Raw genomic sequence first — 20668 nt, 5'->3', positions numbered from 1 at the left:
GAGTTAGCCTCTGAATTTTAGTTATCCAAAAGTGATTTAACTAGTCTGAATCATCTTTCCTTTTCCTAGGGTTAATGGAGAGAAAATGTAATCTTGAGTAAACACTATATCCCACTTTACTTGGATGCGATGTTGATGTGCCTTGCATGAGGGAGCCCAGAGAGCTGACTCCAGTGTGGGTGTTCTCAGGATCTGGAGTCACGTGAAATTGAGCCCACCAAAAGAAATCACAGTCTAAACCTGCAAACCAGGCCTAAGGTGCAAACCCACCAGAGAAACGTCACGAAATTGTGGGCAACTCTGTAGCATCATCACCAAAAATCTTCCTGTAAGATTTAGTAGAGTCTAAAACTGTAAGATTTAAAAAATATTTGAAATAGCAAGGGGAATTTTTTGATATGTGGAAAGAGGAGAGCTGTTCTGGCACACTGTAACAGAGATCGAATTTTTGAGTCCACCCCTTCTGCTACCTCCACCCCCAAAATCAGAAAACTTCCTGATTTGTGTTCATCAATAATTAAGAGCCCATCAGCAATACTCAGAGGGAGCTTGCATTGCACTTCTGAGCAGCCAGTTAGTAATATACGGTGGAGAGATCCTCTTTTTCAAATCCCAAGGCTCCAGGCCATGCAACGCTAGTATTGCATTTTCAATTAGCTTCTGAGTGAATGCTTGGCATATGTAGAAGTGAGCTGGTACACAATTAGCTTATTGTTCCTTTCAGCTTTCTGCTGAGAGGATCTGAAGGGCTGCTGAAGAGAGGGGAGAGAGGAAAAAAAAAAAAAAAAAAAAAAAAAAAAAAAAAGAAGCAAGTAGCCAAGCCCGTGGCATCTCTGTGGATGTGGAATAAGGGAGCTGCTGGGCTCACACAGATCGCCGTGCTAAGTCGGGAGTTCCAGCTGCTCCCCCGGAGCCCCAGCCTGGCTGCGGGGACGGCGCCGGCCACAGTCACACACACAGCCTCCAGCCAGCCCCTGCCTCTGCTCTGCTCTGCCTCACCTCAGCGCCACCATGGAGCCCAACAGCCCCAAAAAAATACAGTTCGCTGTGCCCCTCTTCCAGAGCCAGATAGATCCCGAGGCAGCTGAGCAGGTAAGGAAGACGAGTTTCCTTCGCTCTTTGGAGGGAATGGGGTAGGAATGGGGCAAGATGCGGCTGAGAACAAGTGATACTTGAGGCCTAAAGGCTTTTCTCACTTATATTAGTGAGGCTGCAGATGAAATGCTCTGGGGGTTATAGCAATGTCCGATATACATAAAGAGGGAGAGGGATATGTCCTCCAGCCAGAGTAGGGCTTCTTCACCTTGGGTAGGTTTATTAGTGTATGTTTGTTGTGCCTGTTCTGTAACTGCACTTCTACCCTGATACTTAGATTTCACAGGAATACATTCAATGAATACATTCTCAACAAATCAATTCAAGCGTATTTTATGTACATATATAGCACAAAGCTGACAATAGGTACCTAAAAAGCAAAGCACAAGGTTGATAATAGGTACCTAAGAGAAATATTGGGAAGAAGACCTCTTATTTACCTTTCATTTTAACATGAGAAAATACAATTAATGTTTTGCACAATCGTCATAATTTCAGTTACTTCCTGTATTTCTCATGATTTTTTACAGCCTTTAAGTAATTTTACAGTGTTTTAGATGCTTGAAGAATATATACAAGTGTAAATATGCTGTACTTATGTCCTTGTTGGAATAATGTGTGTACTATTTTAGGTTTTAACTCATTCCCAAAAGATACACATAATACTATATATATACACTGTACTGATACTTGATACATATATATATATATATGTATGCATGTATGTATGTATGTATCAGTACAGACGTCTAAGGAGGAGAAAAATATCTATTGCTATATACAGATATGTGTAGATGTTCCTAAAAAAAGGTCACAGGCAGTCTTCTGAGAAAACTGGAAAAATCTTAATGAGGTGACCCAGTATATTACGTGACTCTGTACAAGTTCTTCTCAACGTTTGTTTCTATTTGGGTATGTCTGATTTTAGATGATATCAGGGGAATATTATAACCTTGAAAGTTCCATACCATTTACCATGAAATTATTTGCACCTTTAGGGCGTTTATCTGGTTTCCTAAATATTCTGATGTTCTGTCTCTTCAAAGGCAGGCACCTTTTCCAGAAAACAATGAGTTGCGAGTGACCATTGAATGCAAAATATTAGAAGGGTGCAGAAAAGAATTGTTTTGGGTCCCCATTTTGTCCATAGGCACTTCTGAGCTGCGAGATGTCTGTACCTTACAGAATGAATTCAAGCAGAACGTGCTCTGGTATTTTTCTGAAATCTGTGAGAACCATCGGATTAGGATTTCCTGGAATTCCCATGGCTTTTGAAATGCTGTAGCCTATTTTCTGCCCAATATTTATGGGCAGTCCTTTTTTTTGTGTGTTGTGAATTTGATTCCAAGTGCTATACAGTTTCACTGTGGGTGTGTGATGAAATTAAAATAGTAAATTCTACAGTCAGCTACAGTTACACCAATCTGAAATAAATCCATTAAACCTGATGATGTAATTTTCCATTTACACCTCTGAAAGCAAAATTTGAACCCAGCTAAATACAGATGTTGGCTCAGCAAATAAAAAAGAACAGATGCACTGACATTGAGGTTTTGTGTCAGAATGGTTTCTAGCTTAAATGCTCCCGGTCTCTCTCTTAAATTCAATAGAACATCAGGCCTGGAGGCTTTCATGAAGCAACACAAAGCTTTCAGTGCAAATGTGTGCATTGTAGGAGGTATTCCAATACCACGCAGTTCAGCCACTGTTAATGGAACAAAAAGTAGTTACCCAGATAAACTCTGAAGAATTGTATACAATTCAGGACTATATATTGTATGTAAAATCTGCTGTATTGGAAATATTCTTTTTATTTCCAGAGTATTTTTAGTTAAAGAACAGTAGTAGCACCCCTGACAACAGTGAAGAAGTTCATTGGAAGGCATGCCTGAAAAACTCTGAAATGCACTTGCAAAATACTGCTATTTGTGAGAGCTATGGCTGTACCAGGTGTTTGCACACACCAGCTCACAAACTACAGCAATCATCTTCCTGACGCAAAGCTAAATGTGAATATTTTAAGATATGACTGATATTTTTTGGCAATACATATCCAAAAACTTAAGTTAAGATGATTACAAATCCTAAAGGTATTTTGGACAGCTCTCCCTATGCCTTTGTTCTCCCAGAACAAGCAGCAGCATGACCCTGATTGCTGTCAGACCAGACAAGCTGTCAGTAAGACAGTGAAGTGCTGCTGTTCTTTAAATAGTTTCCTTTTTAACTTTGCCTGGTCTATAGTCTGGAGGACAGCAGACAGATTTTTTTGCTTTGCTTTGTTTGTGTGGCAATTGATGAGCCCTAATGACTCTCCTTGCTTTACATCTGTTACAGATCAGGAAAAGAAGGCCCACGCCAGCATCACTCGTCATCATGAATGAACACATGCCCCCAGGTGAGTGCTGACATACCTTCTAAACCACTGAATTAGTACACACAGGATGGGCTGCAAACTGCTTTGGTTAACTACATGATTTTAAAACCCCAGCATTAATTTTGTAGCTCTAAATTTCAAACAATAGATCTTAGGACTGTTTGGAGTAAACTCCATGAACACATGTAATTCCTGGTCTTCAGGTAATGTCACTGATTTCACAATTTTATCCTCCATGTAAATCTTGGTTATATGTAGAAGGAGAATTAATATGACCCAGGTCCAGTGTTTCTATCCACAAATATTTTCTTTCCCTCAGTGGAGACTTTGGAGACCCATGAAGTCTGATCTCTAGAGACACAAAGCTTGCTCCAGGGCTTATTCAGCTGAAGGAGTTGTTTCCACAAAACATATTCTCTTCTAGTTTCCTTATAAAACATATAATCTGTTTTTTCATTAGTCTTTCTCAACTTTGAATACATTATCTTCATCCAGGAGAAGGGTTTGAGGTAGAGACATACTTTGTCATATAAATATAACTTCAGAAAGATTCTTTAATAAAATGTTTAGGGAGTGTTACAAACAAAAAACTCCACAAAAATGACAAAATCCTCATTACTTAATCCCTTGGAACACAGTGCCTACTTTATAATAAACTTTTCCTTTGTTGTGCTCTGCAATATTTTTTTTTCCTGCCATATTTCTTAGTTACCTGAATCTTTTTTTAAAATCTTTTTGGAGAGTAGCTTTCTGTCCCGAATTTCTGGTAGTTCAGCTCTCAAAAATGGTGCATGAAAGGTCTGCCTTGAACTTTCTTTACCTATATGGGATAATAATGAGATCTACACTGTCTGTGTTGCTAGGACTTAATTTAAAGCAAATTCACCTTGACTGTTAATCTCTTTTGCAATTCACTTTGTACACTTTGTACCGTCATATTTCCTTTTATAAACAGATACTTGGTACAACACCAAATCAAAACCAAACAAAGAATAAGAACTCTTTAATTTACAGGAAATTTTACTGTAAACAAAGTGGTGCATGTCTGTTATCACCTTTCCTGCAATGTTCATAATAAGTCTTTAAATAAATCATTTTTATTATGAGTCAGGATTGCTGCAAGTTTCAGCCAACTTCCATATAAGCCCATGAGTTAGTATTTATCTTCACTTATTTAGATTTGTTTATTTAGATATTATTTGTTCTTTCTAGATACCGGGAACTACTATTGATGAACTTATTATTTGGCTAAGTTATAACCTTGTCCTGTTTTTAAGTTTTCCATAAAGCCGGATAAAAATAAAAACTTTAAAAGCAACTTCATTTTCCTGCCCTTCACCAGATCACACAGATTTCCATAGGATGTCACTTGCTTAATGTGGGCAAGTGTTTTGGACAGGGTGTGTGCAGGCAGCTCTGGGAACCTGCTGAGCACAAGCACTGTGAAGCCAGGTTGCAAAGGCAGACAATAGGTTTACAATGGAAGGGAAAACACTAAATAAAGCTTTTGTGGTCTTCACCTTGCAAGGTGCTCTACAGCTTCTGAGATGGTTTTATGCCTTCAGCTTTCAGAGTCAGCTGGTCCTAGGGCTTCTTGACACCCTGCTGATTAAACCCCAAAATGTTGATCGGTTACTGGATTTTCAATAGAATTTGATGGGATGCTGAATAAAATTTGTCTCCAAAAATAGTAAATTCATGACTGCAAATGGATGCAGGTAATAAAAAAAGAAAAAGAAAAAGGTAGTAAGTGCGCTAACTTGACAGTCCAACAAATGCTTTAGAAGTGTGATTCCCTAGATCAGGGGGAAACCAAGCAGCAGAGAATTCCAGTGGGACTGACAGAGGCACCCTTTTTTATTAGAGCTGGGCTAAACGAGACTCCTGTCCCTTGAATTTTACCCACTGCAGTATTCCACTTCCTTTATTAGGAGCAAGGAGCTAGTGAAGGATGTGCTTCAGGGAGTTTGAAATGAGTGTCCTAATGCAATTCTAAATGTTTGGATGTCCCTGCAAAGTTTACTCAAATCATCTAAACTTCTTTTTTTTTTTTTTTTTTTTTTTTTTTTTTTTTTTTTTTTTTTTGAAAAGAAGGCATTCTCTAAGAAACAGACTTTTCTATAGTCTTCTGTTACAGCTGCATGTGATTGCAGCAGGGGAAAAAAAGTAGCATTTTTGTGGTATTCTGGTGTTCTGGATGCACACTCATCTGGAAACCAGAAGGCAATAAAATGTGTTTGGACATTTGAGAACTTCATAATAAATTCAGCTTGAGTTTTTCTGTAAAAAGATCTAAAAGTTGTTTTCTATTTAGTCCTCTCATCCATCCCTGATGCTGGTTATAGCTTTGATAGGGATATGTCTTCACCTGTTTAGGTCAGGTCAATTGTGCTATAAAGTGAAGATGGAATATCTGCTCAGCTTATCTCATTTTAAACCAATGACAGCTACTCAAAAACTGTAAGAAGAGTCTGCTTGACTTCCTTGCTTCCGAGGAGACAGTGTTGGACCACACTGAGTGACTTAAAGGCAGGTGATAAATGTGAAGCTTGTATCCAGCCTGCAGCATCATTGACTCTCACATTTTCTCATGCTCAGGTTGGCATCATCTATAAGTGCAATCCCAGTCAACAAAAGAGAAATCTGAGTTGCAGCAGCAACTGTGATTCAGTGGAGGATATGACCTTGTGATGCAACATAGAAATTAATAAATCCTTAACTCTATCTGTAAGTTCTCTGTAAAGTGCTCTTAGATGGGTTGTGCCCCCTCTGAGCAGAGAAACTAGCACTAGCAAACTGAGACTTGAGTTATGAAGTCTTAAATTTATTGTGCTTTGGTTGCCATCAATGGAGCTGTATTTTCTGAGCATCTGATGTTTGATTTTGTAATATCAAGTCTGTTTACTTTTATTTGAAATTGTAAGGCCCTTTTACTACCTGTGAAGGCAAAGAGAAGTATAAAGTGAGAGAACTACACAAATGATCTGATCCTGTGAGGGTGGTGCATGGGGCACACTCGTCTCCTGCTATAGCACAGTTGCTCTACACCTGCCTTTTATAAAAGGAACATAAGCACATGCTTAGTTTTAAAGACATATTTAACTATTACACTACACAAGTGTTTAATCCAAAAATTGTAAAAGTTCTCCTGCTTCCTTTTCCCCTTACAATATCCCTGTAGTCAACAGAAACTGAGTATCACCATCACAAGCCGCCTTTTCTGTGTAGGCACAGCCTCCTGTCTCCATACCCAGCATAGGAGAAAATAAAGGAATATCAATTCTTATTAGCTGAAATAAAAGTCTGAACACGCTTTAAACCAGCAGAATATCATAATGCAACAGCTCAAGAAAAAGCTGGTAGCAAAGTAGAGAATGGATAGCTGAGGGAGGAAAGCACATCAGACCACAAGTCAGGTTTAATACCATTAGGGCTCGCTTTGATCAGAATACAATGCCAACGTTCCTGTACAGGCTGGCTTTGTCACAGAGCCAACACAACATCAAACAGTCTGGCTGGCAAAGGCTCTTCAAATTATGTCAAAATGTTCAGTCTTCTTGAAGCATTAGAATATGTGTAAACATTGGGATAAACTTCTGTGTATCTAAATTTTCTATGTATTTGCTGTTTCCAACTCCCCTTTCTGCTTTGTTGCCTGTTTTGACTTCCTTGCTTGTAATGTAAATGTTGCTCAGTGTTTAGAAATGCAGCTGCCTTTTTCTGCTTTGCAAATCTCGTTTCAAAGAAGGAATGATATATTATCACTGCAAAAGCAATATAAAATACATCTTCCCAGTATAACACAGCACATCTGAACTTATTGAATGCTGGAAATCATGACCTGAAGAAAAGCAATCTGTACCTGTCTCCAAACAAGGAAGGTGCTTGCAGCGCGCGTTTGGGCATTATCAGTTTTGTTTTCTCATTCCTAGCTGATTTTTGGTTATCCAGAGAGGATCCATGCCTTTCAGCTTACTGTCACTTCCCCAGAGCTCTGCTGAGATGCCTCATGGGTGTCTGGGTGTTTAGTGCAGCAGCAAACAGCACAGCCAGGTGAGTGGTGGGAGGAAAATCTGTCCTTACACCTTTGTCAATTCCATGACAACCCAAAGTAGTTGAGGTTTTTATGCTAAATTGGTTTTAGACACTCCTGGACTTTCCCTGCACAGTAAATCTCATTACCACAGACAGATGTGCTTTTCTGCTGATACAAACTGTTCCAGCACCACATTCTTGATGGGATTAATGTGAGTCGCTTTGCCCAGCATTAAGGTTACTGACTAATATTAGTTGGATCGTGCTTCTAGGTGAATATGTTTGGTTTAGAACTAATGGTCACGTATTTTTTTTTCTTCCAAGACAAAATAAACTGAGCTCAAGAAAAGGCCTACTTAGTAGGAAGCAGGTATTTCTGAACATTGTCAAGCAGTTCTGCTACACTTTCTCAAGGAAAAATCTCAGCAGAAAACTCTTGATCTCAGAGTTCATGGAAACTTATATGTTTTTCAAAAGATTGAGATTCTGGTAGGACGTACTTCTTACTTTGGTCCAAGAGCTAGAGTGAGTAAGCCAAATAGCAGCTGTTTTCAATTGCAAATTCAGGCTTCTAATGTGGTAATAGAGCCTTCAGAAAAGCAGTAGGTGAATAAAAACTGTCACTAGCTGTATTTTTTTTTTTGGTCAGACTGGTTGGTCTTTCTCTATGCTAAATGCATATGCCATTTAAGTATTCTGTCTCTTTTTATATTGGTCCAGGAGTCTGTGGAGGTATGTCAATAAGCAATGAAGAACATTTGTGTTCCCTCACACCAGAGGACTGGTATAGCCCCGTGTACATTATGTACATTATCCTGATGGCAGCAGGATGTTCAGAGATTAGGCACTTCTTGTCAAGGCACTGAGGACCTTTGTGTTCTTTCAGCCTGTGCTGGAAGGGATTGTCTGACACAGTGAAACAATGAAATATGTGAAGTAAACATTGCATAAGGCCTGACAGGTGATAGGGGTTCCAGAACAGAGATGAAAGTGTCTGTGCTTGAAAATATCCTTCTGTTTGCAGGATGTGTGACTGCGAATGTTCAGTGGCAAACGGCATCCCTTTTTCTTACACTGTGCTCACATGCGTTTTTTGTATTACTCTGAATTTATTCTGCAGTTCTGGCCCATGGATTTCCCTGCAACAAGGCACAGCAAAAGTTCCTCACACATATGCAGTGTGAATACAGACTCCATGAAAACTAAAATGAAAGCTCTAGGACTTAAAAAAGAGAAAAAAATGTCAAGAACTTGTGCTTGAGCTGTTCTTTATTCAGCCCAGAAGGAACAGCTCACATGCTCCAGAAAAAAACAATGAAATTTTTTAAAAATGGGGGGGTTTTCATCATTCATGAAAATGTTCCATTTCATGAAGATGCTTTATTTTCATGAGAGGATGAGGATATGTCACTGTCATCACTTGTCAGAAGAGTTGCCATGCTCCCTGCAGTGCAGTAAGGACCACAGGCTGGAGGACAAGGCCTGAGCTGGTTGGGATGCAGTGGGCAGTGCTGTGCCTAGACTGAGTGTTATCACCAAGGCAGTCAGCTATATTTTCACAAATTTTGTGGTCCTGAACACAGTAATTCACAAATAGAAGCATTCCGGTGAATATTTTAGCAATTGTAATGTAAACCACATAGTGTGAAACAGAAACATGTACTGTTTCATGCAGAGCCCAAATAGAGTCTGGGCTGGCTCTCTAGTCAGTAAACAGTGAAGGGTCTGACAGATACACAGAGACAGTCAAAACAGAATATTATTATAGATGTTCTGGTCAAAATTCAATTATTTTACTGAATTTTTCATGCTTATTTTTATCCATGTTTCCTTTATTTTCAGTGTTTAGTGATTGACTGTACAGGTACATTTTGCATGACCCATATGAACTAGTTTCTCCTAGCTGGCTGAAGTGAATAAATTAATGGCAACAAGAATGAATCCCTCCCATTCACCAGAGCCTGCTGTCCCTCTGTGAGATGGGGAAGTCCAGGGTGCAAACCCTGCCTGAAAAGCTCTGGAGGGTGGATGGAAATAGAGTTTGGATATTCACAACCAGGACTCAGATTTGTAGCTACATCAGAGAAGTGGAGCAGCTGAGAGGGCATGAAGTCAAAGCCCCAGAAGCTTACTTACTCCCAGTATGGATGGAATTGCATTAATTCATTACTCTTGCTCCAGCCTTGAATACCCAAGAAATGAATTGGAATAATTTTTTAATTACCAGTGCAGCTAAACTCCTAATGTGTACCATGATTTTCCTTGTTGCTCCTGCTCCCTGTCTCCTATTGGTTTTGTGTTGGAAGGGTCAATGTCCGTGGAACTATCTGAAAGTGAATGTGGTATTTTTAGCGGCTGAACCTTGTACTCTTCATCTGTTTTCCTTGTTCCTTATACAAAAGCACCATAGAAACAGCCTTCTTCCACCCCGGGAGATTATTTGCAAATTCTTTTTAATAGACATGGCTTCACGTTACAGCTCTCCAGCTGCTTGATCATTCAGTGTCAGGCCTGATAAGCTTTTGGAATGTTGACATTTGTTATCACCTCTGTGTATACAGCACGACAGAGCCGTGCTGTGGGTAGGGAAGAGCACTGGGCATGGCTGCCTGACCTGCTGAGGAAGTTAGCTGGACAGATTCTAACTTTATTGCTTTCATAAGGCTTAATATTTTGCTAGAGGAGCTCTTAACAGATTTACACTGTGCCAAATACTTACACACCTCATACAGTTTGTTTTGCTGAGAATTTGGAATAGACGGTGAGTTTTCTAGTTAAAAAATGAGGTGCCTAGGTGTATTTACTTCTTATCAGCAAAATACTTAAGTTATATTTAATACAACTACATAAGGATACAATTTGGGGTGTTGATGGCATTTTAAGAAAATAGTTAGATCAAAGTATGTCTGGTTTAGCCTATGGCAAAGATTCTGTTTGTATTTGGGAAAAGGGTGTTAAATGGCAAAAAACTCAGAGAATATTTGAAATAAGGTCCATTTAAACATTATAAGACAAAATTTTTTAAACAAGAATGTCAAGATTGTTTGTTTTGAGATTATGTTTAGATCAAACTTCAATAATGTGCTAATATTGATATTTTCAATATATTTTTTATTTCACATCAGGCAATAAACTGAAATCCATTAATAGATGTTTCAGCCTTGCTGAGGGGAAAAGAATACAACACAGGGTTTCTCTGACCTCTGCTATTTAGCACTTAATGCAGCACTCTTTTACCATGGTGATGTGTGTGGAATAAATAGATAATGCAGATAGATGAGAGAGAATCCAGCTTTTAGCACTAACCTCATTATGTTCAGAATATTGGGAAGGGGTTGCACTTAAAGCATCAATCAAGGTAGCCCATTTATTGAGCTTTTAGAGGCAAAAATTAACTCTTTATCCAGCGTAATTGAAGTTAAAACTTCACTTCGAAATACATCAAAAGCAGGAATTTAATGAATCTGGATGTAAATCCAGCAGAGACTAAACAAATTGAATGTACCAGTCTTGAAAAGTTTTGCCAACTGCAAAAGGCTGCAGAAACTCAGTGAGAGTGCAGGGAGCTGCAGAACTTAGCTTTGCTTTCCTGTGAGTCTGAGCTGCCTGTGTCATCAGCTGGTGGAAGCAAGATCAGATGGACCAGTCAAGTCTCTTTTTATAGTAACAAAAGCAGTTCTGGGGTAGAATTAAGCTTATGTCGATTGAAAGGAGCTCTGTTTTCTCCTTCTCCCCTTCAAGACGTTATTCCTGTGTCTGTATCTAAAATCACCTCTGATTTTTCTCTCAGATGTCTTTTCTGGAGGATGAACAGACTATCAAAGTAGCAGAATGAAGCACAGTGACCTGCTCCTTCTTAGTTCATGTTTTCCCTGGGATACCCAGCGTGCAGGTGTCCCACAGGGAATCATTGTCTTGGTATTATCCGTCCTGTGGAACCAAACTGCACTAACAGAGTCAGCAGTGCTGAGTGGATGAAGGTGCATTGTCAAGGTGTGTTCTCTGCCTGAGGCCATGTCCTTCATTCTGATAAGACAAGCAGAGAAAGTCACACAGAAAATGAACACGAGCAAGGCAGACTGGAAGTTCAATACAGCAGTGAGCTCTATTGCTCCCTGCACTGTGGCTTATCCTGGTACCTGGACATCCCATAAGCTAAACATTTCTGCACAGGGCCTCCACCACCCAAAAGGCATTCAGCGACAGTATTCCCTTCAAGTCTTTCTGGAGCTCCCTGCCATAGCTGTTGTCAGGTAGTGGTAGAAGGGAAAGATTTGGATAAACTTGTCCTGCTCTTTCCTTGGCCAGCTCCATAGAGTAGATTCTCTGGCATCAGCTGAAGTGCTTGTTCTGTCTTTTCGGTTTTGTATCAGGATCTGCAGGACAGCTGCAGAATCAGAGAGCCATTTAACCTAAAAGTCCAGTTGGCTGGAAAGCAACAGGTTTGCATTACTAAGTGCTAGTTTGTATCCTTTTCTCTTCCAAGTGGAGTTGCGCTGATGCTCTAAAAAGAAGGTGGGGAGAGGCGGAACCGGGGGTAAGAGATTAAAAAGAGCTTTTCCTTTAAAGAACTATGATCTGGAAGATTTTTTGATCCTGACCAACATTAGATTTTACAGTCTGGTTTTGAGTACAGTGGACAGGAAGCAGGCTGTTACTGTTAAGAGGTGTGCTTTCGAGCCTCCTGAAATGCTGGTGCTGGTGTGTGACCTAGGCTTTAATGTGTATAGCATGTCCCATAGGACACGTGGCTAATTCCAAAGGAATCGCAACAAGGTGTTTCCGATTGTGACAGTACAGACGGAGGTGTACAAAGCAAATCCATGGTCCCCTCTGTCTCTGGTATGTACTAAGGCTAGTAGAAATTCTGAAAAATGCCTTTGGAAGTTACAGCTGACTTACTCTGAGCTGACAGTGATTGCCCTGGGCTGTTCCAGCCCACCTAGTTGTGCTTAAGGGAAGAATGAGATTGTGGGACCTGAAATTGCTGACTCTTTGAAGGCTTCAAAAACCCAACAAATACCAATCTGATATTTGTATCTCCTTTTTGTATAAAAGGGTCCTAACCTCCAAGAAGAACTATTATTAGTAGCTGACATGTTTCACATGTAAGATGATACATGTGTGTGAGGAGCTCTCTGCATGTGCACTCCAACCACAAGCAAGCCACAAGGAATTGGCTAGCACTACCTTTACAAAGCATTCTTACTGAAATCCTTGAGGTATTATTCCAAAAGGAAGGAAATCGCTAAGGCAGCAAAAATAATCACTGGCTAAGGAAAAATTTAATTGTTTTGTATGTTTTCTTCTCCCATGGCAAACGTCACTTTCCAGAATGTACAAACACGTTCAGATACATTTTAAATGGTTTTATGAGCTATAGCATGCTAAGAAATGTTTAGCTGGGGTTTTTTTGGTTTTGGCTGCTGCTGCTGGTTTTTATTTTAGAGCTTAGGATATTCCTACAGCTCCCAGTCAAAAAAGGAACCACTGACAGTGATGGCATTTGCAGCTGTAACACTGATACAAAGATTGCAATCAGTAGGGCAATTCTGAGCCATTTTCCATCGCAACTGATTCCTGCACATGAAGTTCTTAGAAAATGGTTCAAAAGTTTATCCTGGTATTTGCTAGCACTATTTTCTTGTAATCATGGGGTTTACTTTATGATCTTTGCCTAAGTATTGTATTTAGATCTTCAGCCTCTTCAAGTCATTAGAACACAGACTGAACCTAAGGCAAGCAAGCAGATGGAAAGGAGCACTTTACTGATACTGCCCAGTGTTACTGATGGACTCACAGCCCTGGGTAGGTGTCTGCTCAAGGTACCTGTTCTCCTTCGGTATTTGAAAATACTTAATGACACCATTAAGTCTTTTCACAAACTAATAACATGGTTATTGCTTCATCAATATACAAAATAATTGCAAGCTGCTTGGGAAGTTTTTTGAGGATGAGAGTTGGGTACATTTGGTTAAACAGTAGAAATCATTAACAAATAAAATTTAGTATTCTGGCAGTTTGATTTACTTGGGGACGCTCACTGCAGGCTCATGTTTCTGCTCTTTAAACCTGTTTCTCTGAGTATTCGCCAGCAGCTTCTCAACAGCTCTGGCCTTCTTCTAACCTCTCAAAACCCTTTTTTATCTCCACTGCTCTCCTATTTCCTTCCTGTGAGTCTTGTCTTTCCCTGCCAGGTTTCAGGCCAGGTGACAGTATGCTATGGGTGTGGAAACTGCCCATGTTCCATACAGCAAAGATACAATCTTTACTGACGTCTGTCAGAACAGCCCCTATGTCAATGTAACCTCACAATGAGGTGGGTTCTCCTACACAGCTGGACAACTTTGAGACAACATACTGTGATTCAGGTCTACCTCGCAGTCTTTGTCCTCTGCCTGGTTCTGTATGTCTGTGAAAGTCTAATTTTCTAGGGTTTGCTTGTAGTTTAGTTTGGCCCTCCAGCACTGCCTGGGGCACCCAGAAGTGATGGCTGTCCAGTTCCCTTCTGGTTCATGCCAGAAAATCCGTATCTTCCTGGTTTACATTTATTTGCTGCAAGAACAAGGGATTTTTTCCAATGTCTGTTTCAATCTAAGTGGGAGATTTTAATGATTCTAAGTAGCTGTGCATAAAAACGTCATAAATAGACCATCATGTATCTTTTAAGTCTTACTTTGCTCATTTTGAGACCTGAGTTTACCAAGAGCTTTCCCAATAGACCAAGGATTTTAAATTTCACATCAGTTATCCCTGCAGTTTTCTTCAATTTGACTCATTTATTTTTACTTATTTGAATGTACTAACCTGGACATTCAAGGGTGAAGTGGATATTTATATGACTGTTATTACTTAGTTTAAATAATGAACAAGAGTTTTGACTAAGAGGCAGTTTATGTATGGCTGAAGTTCTTTCCCAGTCACACTAACTCTAGGATTAGTTTATTAAATGAGAAAGTATTTTGCCTTTTTTCCCGTTTTGTTTTGTTTAACCAATTCATGCTGTATATATAAGGTAAAATACTGACTTTTAAGTCAATGGCACAACTTGCTGCTGCTTTATGGCCTAATAAAGTCAGTGATAAAACAATTGTCTTTCACTTCTCCCCAACATTTCCTTTCACCCAGATTGTTTTGCTGGTGCAGGATTTTCACTGACCATGTGTTGAACTCCTGTGGGACTCATTTTGCCTGTAGCACCACTCAGCTCCCCTTAACACCCAGCAGAAACAGGCACTGATGAACTCCTCTTTGCCAAGGGTCACACCATAGCAGACACCACAGGTTTCTGACTGAGCTTAACTCTGTCATGCTGGAAACAGAAAGAAGTACTTGGCTGTTAAATAAGTGGTATCTCTTTGGAATGAGTAAACTTTAGGGGGCTTCAAAGCAATGTGGAGGCAAAGCCTGATCCAGAGCTTCTGCCTGCAGTGACATCCTGTGGTCCTGCCAGAGGTTCCTCCCTGATGCCAGGAGTCCACGCTGGTCAGCTGCAAATTACATCAAAAGTTTAGCTCAGAGTCACTCTGGTATTTTAGTCAGAGATTTTTGCTTGGTCCAGAAAATGTCTCATCTCAGGGATTGACAGAAAAAACAAAGTACTTACCTCTTCCTGGTTAATTGTATTTAGTCAGTCATTCTTTGGAAGCTGTCTCCATTTCCTTCACCAAAGATGAGTTTGTGCTGCTTAGAAAGCAACTAGAAGAAAGCATCTTCAAGTCTAGCATTGTTTATATTGTGAATTAGAGCCAATCTTTACATTAGTTGTCCAAACAGGATGTTTATTTCATTGTGTTTCTCCCTGGGTTGATTACCTCTCTGGGAAGACCTGCCAGCTCTGGAATTGTCCCCATGTCACAGACCCAGGACCTCACATCAGGAACTCTGTTCCTGGTGCCTTGCTCACCTGACCCTCTCTCATGGAGCAGGACGGGGCCCCTTGTGTTCCAGAAAAAGAAAATTCTGCATGGAACTACCCTTTTCATGACAGGTTTTTCCACAAAACCTGTCTTATGTTCAGTCATTCAAAGCCAGGACAGAATCAGAATAAAGCCTTACAGAGCTGGCAGCAACCAGAAGACCACAAAGTCAGGCAGAAATGCAACACCAAGACAAGAGAGAGAAAACTTAGTTCTCTTTTAAGAAGGGAGAAAATAATTAAATTTTAACTCTCTTTTAAAATATATTTTGATAAGCTATATTGGATTTATGGTACTTATTTAGAATTTGTCTTATATTAATATTCATATTTTAGGGAGGTAGAATGAGAAATTTGGAACAAAATGCTTAGGAGAAGGATGATTTTTGTGCTTCTTTTAGTAATTAATGATTGCTCTGTGGTAAGGCTGCAGACCTGATTCATCAGTCTTGTATTCTAGTTTAATGCCAGTGAAATGAGACTGATTTCCATGAGTCTGGCATGAATCTGGAGTAACAAGGTGGTGAATCAGGCACTATAATTCCCTTCTGGGAATCATGTGATGTAAACAAATAGATTCAGATTCACATTTGAGGTTTGTAATGTCTCCAGTTTCTTCCAAAATGGATTATGTTTACCAGAATGCAAGTTTTAAATAAATTTTGATCTGTGTAGTTTATGAAAGGTGGCTTTATTTCATATTCTTTTGGCTATGCAGCTTAAAGTGGGTCCTTAGAACTGTCTGTGTGATCAGAGATGTTTGGATCAGATGCTGTTGCGTGCATCAGGAGGAAATGAATGATTGCTCTTTCCATTTCGTGGCTGACTTTGAGCACCATGAGGAAGGATTTAGGCTAACAAAGGAGACTGCAGCCCCTACTCTCAGTACGAGTAATGGTACTTGAATACTGAAGGTGGGAAATACAGGGTTGTTTAAATAACTGATTTACCTGGGGGAAAAAAAATATTAAATGTCCAAAGAGCAGATTGATTTGGCCTGTAGTACTTTAACGAAGTATGAAGGGCTGGTTAGAGACGGGAGCTAGTTGGGGAAAGCTGAGCTATGATCTCTGTGACAGAGGGACGAGAGGTCCCTTGGTGACAGCGCTGGCAGCAGTGTGGGACCTTCCCCAAACTGCACACCTGAGCTGCAGGCTCCTGCCACGGTAGATAGGCGTGCAAATGCCTCTGCATAGAGCAAATTCCTCTCTGCCCTACGCTTTCATTAAAGCTCGCTGTAGAAACCTTGTTATTAGCGCTCCCCCAAAGGCCAGCGGTAATTTAGCTGCTGATCAGCGAGTGAGATGCGGCAGCAGCGCAGCGCCCGCTGGCCGCTGCCGGCGCCTGACTGCGGAGGGGAGCGGAGCTCCAGCCACAGCAGCTGCCCTCAGCCTCTAGGGACCGGCTCCTGCCACGGGAACATCGTCAGCAGCATCCCCTCACCCCAGGAGGGCTTACCAGGGGATTTCTTTGTAATTAAATGGAATGACATCTAAACCCATAGTCAAGTTCTCATTGAGAAACACTGGCAAATAAAACCCCAGCAAGCGAAAAATCAAACCATTAATCATGTAAGCACTTTTTAGGATGGTCTTTTCTGAATTTTTTTTTTTCTTTTCCTACCTCAGTGGTTTAGTAACAGGTGATGTGATGCTAGCTGGTGTGGCAATGTGTTGTTAGGACTCAGGCAAACAGAAAACAATAAACACTTTTTGATCTTGCTATGTCTTCTAGAAGAAAGGAAAAGTAGTTGTGATAGCAGAAAAAAGAAATAAGTTGGTCAATTTCTAAATCAGAGTTAAATGAGCTTGTTTTACAAATACCAATACCTAATATAGATCAGGGTGGTCAAGCATCAGCAAGGCAAACTATCAGAAAAAAAGATTTATTTTCTTTTACTGATGGGGAAATTGAAATGTGAAATTACCGAAACATAATTTTCAGAAAATTCCGAAAATTCAGAAAATTTTTCTGCCACTAAATGGCAGGAGAATGAAGGATTATTTTCTGGTTTTAGTTTCTAAAATTGCCTAAGTCCAAACCTATCAGCCCCCTGCGATTTTTATCTGCTTGGCTGTGTTTTCCAAGGAAAATTCCAAACGCTTCCTCCAACAATTATACCAGTCTCTTACTGAGTTTCTTTTGTGTAAAAACTGGCCTCTGATCTGTTCTGTTTCTCCAGTGCCTGACTGAAACCCTGCAGAAAAGGCTTTTATTTACTCTTGCTGAGGGAAAGCAAGCAGAGTACTCAGCTGGATGAGATAAGCCTTTGCTGGAGGAGACCACTGCAGAGCCCATGGGTGATACCAGAGGCCAACTCTTTTAAAACAGGTCACCTCTTGCCCTCCGTGGCTGCTCTAAGTGCATTAACATCATCCAGGGGGAGAAGCAAGGCAGATGAATTTTGATCTTGCTCTAAAACGACCACAAAGCTTCCCCCCAGCACGGACACGATGTTTGCACAGCAGTGGAGATCCACAGAGGAAAGGATCTGCACCAGCGAGCAAATTTCACTCCAGCTACAATCAGCCTCCTTCCTCCTGGTTCTTCACACAGGGACACCTTTGGGGGGGCTCAGCTCCTTAGATCAGCTCAGCTGGGGGTCAGTGAAGATTCACAGTGCTCTGCTAACAGCCCTGTGTGGGAGACAACCCCACGGGTTTCTTCAGCCTATTTCAGCGATACGGTCGGGCCAGGTCTTGCAGGTTTCCCTACAACTCTGATTCTGAAAGGGGTCTGTGCTCCATACAGGACCAGTCCTTATTCCCAGATTTCCCTGCAAGTGGCTGAGATTTTACCCTGGGTAAAGGCTAAAGCTTAGAACTCTGATTCTGAAAGGGGTCTGTGCACCCAGATGGGCTCTCACAAGTGACTATCCTTAAAAAACCCGAGGCTTTGTTTCAGAAAGTCTGTGCACATCTCTCAACTGATGGGAATACCCTTCAGACTGAACCCTTCCTTGCATATTTATTTGACTGAGGACACAGAAAAAAAAAAGCCTTAAATCCTGTTTATTTTGCCAGGGGATGCTTCAGCCTACATAAGGTAAGGATCACTCTATGCTCAAATATTATTCACCCAGCACAAGGGAAAGTCCTCGACTGCTTTTTCCTCATCATTGGTGTAAAGTCTCTAAACACAGCTCCAGTCTGGTTTTTACATACCCCCACTTGGGTATGTACAAACCCATTCTCAGGCCCTCATATGATTTCTATTATGCCTCTTTAAAACAAAGCCAGCAAAACTATCAAGAAATTACTCGACTGATTGGATTCCTGTTAGTAATTAGAGCAGCCTAGAATAAGCTAAACAGGAAAAAAAGCTGTATGTTGAGATTTGGAATACAGTAGAGCTATATTGTGTTCAGTCAACAATGTTACGGTCTGTGAGGAAGGAACATGGAATTTCATTTTCTTTTCTTCTGGCCCCAAAAAGAGAGCAAACCTGTAAGAAGAAGTTACCTACTGAGGGCTGGGGTTTGTTTCATTTATAAGAGAAACAGCTGATCTCTTCACATTTTCCCTGATATAATTGTAAAGTTATAAACATGAAAAATGAATTTCTCATTCTGTATAACTGTGATTTTTTTTATGACCAGAGTCCTGCCTGCACAGTTGTCAATGGATGTTGACAAACCAGATTTCATTCTGCCCTGTGAATCAAGTGATATCACATTCTGATATTTGTGATTTAGTTTCTGATTATTTCCTGACCCTTCTCAAGATGAATTTATGCTCTAAGAGTTCACTAAAGATATTCAGTTTATAATTGTCAGTGGATTTGAGAGGGATTTGAGGGTGGGAGATGTATGGCTTGTTTGACTTCCGGTGGTGGAAATATCTGATTTGCAGTTGCTAATGGATTATATTTTTTCTTACTTTGTACCTTCCATTCTCACAATAAAATCTGTTGTCAGAGAGATTTTCTAGATAATCTCTCGATGCCAGTACTGGCCTTTTGCAGGGAGAGCATTAATTCTTACTTTCATTTACTCTCACAAGGATGTTTTACTAGTAAGACTGCTATAAAAACATGTTTTCATTAACTTATTTAAACTGCTGTATAAGTAACGGTATAAAGCATTATAAGTTATACTGGAAAGCCCCTCTTTGTCCAAGGAGGGATGTTCACACAATTAATTATGTAATTCCTCAGTTAGACCAGGATTTGGCCAGGCAGAGAGCTCCTGCCTCAGCTGCAGCCCACACTGCACTCCAGCTCTGCTCTCTGTCATCCCTAAATTTCCCCTTTTACTGTCGGTACAGCCTCAGTGTCCCTGTCTCTCTTTACTACTTCACCTACTCACAAGCTCTTCTGTCTTCCTTCCATGACCCCCTTGCCTTTCATCCTTTCCTCCTCTATACATAGAGGATTTATTTTATTCTCTCTGCCTCAGTCTATGACATTCTGGGCTTTAGGCTTCCCTTGTTCCCATTCCTTGTCACCTCTCCTTAAAAATCTACATTCTTGATTGAGTCTTATCCATCAAAATACCTGTCAAAAATAAGCATGCGATCCTCCTTCTGTCCTCAAAAAGAAACTCGTGTCAAAATGTACCATTGCCCAAACTTCATCTCCAGCCAGCAGTACCTTTCCCTTCATCTCACAACTCAGTTGAAACATGGCTCCTGCCTTGAGTTTGTATCTTTCAGGCCCTTAGGCTACTTTCTGATCTCTATTTACTGATTAAGAAAATTGTCAGTTTATGTGATTTTATAGGTTGTTCTTAAATGTCCATGTTGTCTGATGCTTCTCATTGGGACTATTTGCCCTAGATATGAATGGATATGAATATGTGGGTTTTGTTGCTCCATACAGGACCAGTCCTTATTCCCAAAGTTCCCTGTCATATAAAGGCTGCTGGGTGAAAGGAAAGGCTGTAAATGTTCCAGTTCTGATAATTTTAATGTCACGTCACTTAGAACACTAACTATGCAAGCCCAAAGGGTTGGAGTTGTACACATTCTTAAGATTCAAGGCCTGAAAGACAACAAAGCTACTGATGTCAGGTTTTGTTCCTTATGCAAACATCATCTTGGGGTTACAAAATATGTTTTTAATCTGCAAAAATTTAGATTTTCAGCAAGGAATGAGATATAACTTACTCTTTATTGTTCTTTGCTGAAAGTTCCTGATTTCTCCAAATTTCAGTACTTAAGCTAAATCCAGTATCCTGAATAATAATAAAAAAAAATAGTCCGATGTTGATTCCTTGAGGTGTTGGTCTGCACCCAGTAAGAAAGGCT

General features: G+C 40.3%; 1 protein-coding gene across 1 annotated transcript in view; it reads left to right on the top strand.

Annotated features, from left to right (window-relative positions):
* The first annotated feature begins 798 nt into the window (after nucleotides 1-798).
* PPP1R1C (protein phosphatase 1 regulatory inhibitor subunit 1C) overlaps nucleotides 799-20668 on the top strand; it is a 48121-nt gene continuing 28251 nt past the window's right edge. Inside the window, 3 exon segments of the mRNA XM_066322710.1 lie at nucleotides 799-983; nucleotides 985-1092; nucleotides 3430-3490. Coding sequence (XP_066178807.1) covers nucleotides 840-983; nucleotides 985-1092; nucleotides 3430-3490 — 313 coding nt within the window. The 5' untranslated portion in view covers nucleotides 799-839.

This window comes from Sylvia atricapilla, chromosome 7 (genome assembly GCF_009819655.1).
Source record: "Sylvia atricapilla isolate bSylAtr1 chromosome 7, bSylAtr1.pri, whole genome shotgun sequence".
Taxonomy (NCBI): Eukaryota; Metazoa; Chordata; class Aves; order Passeriformes; family Sylviidae; genus Sylvia; species Sylvia atricapilla.
This window is presented reverse-complemented; position numbering and strand designations above follow the sequence as displayed.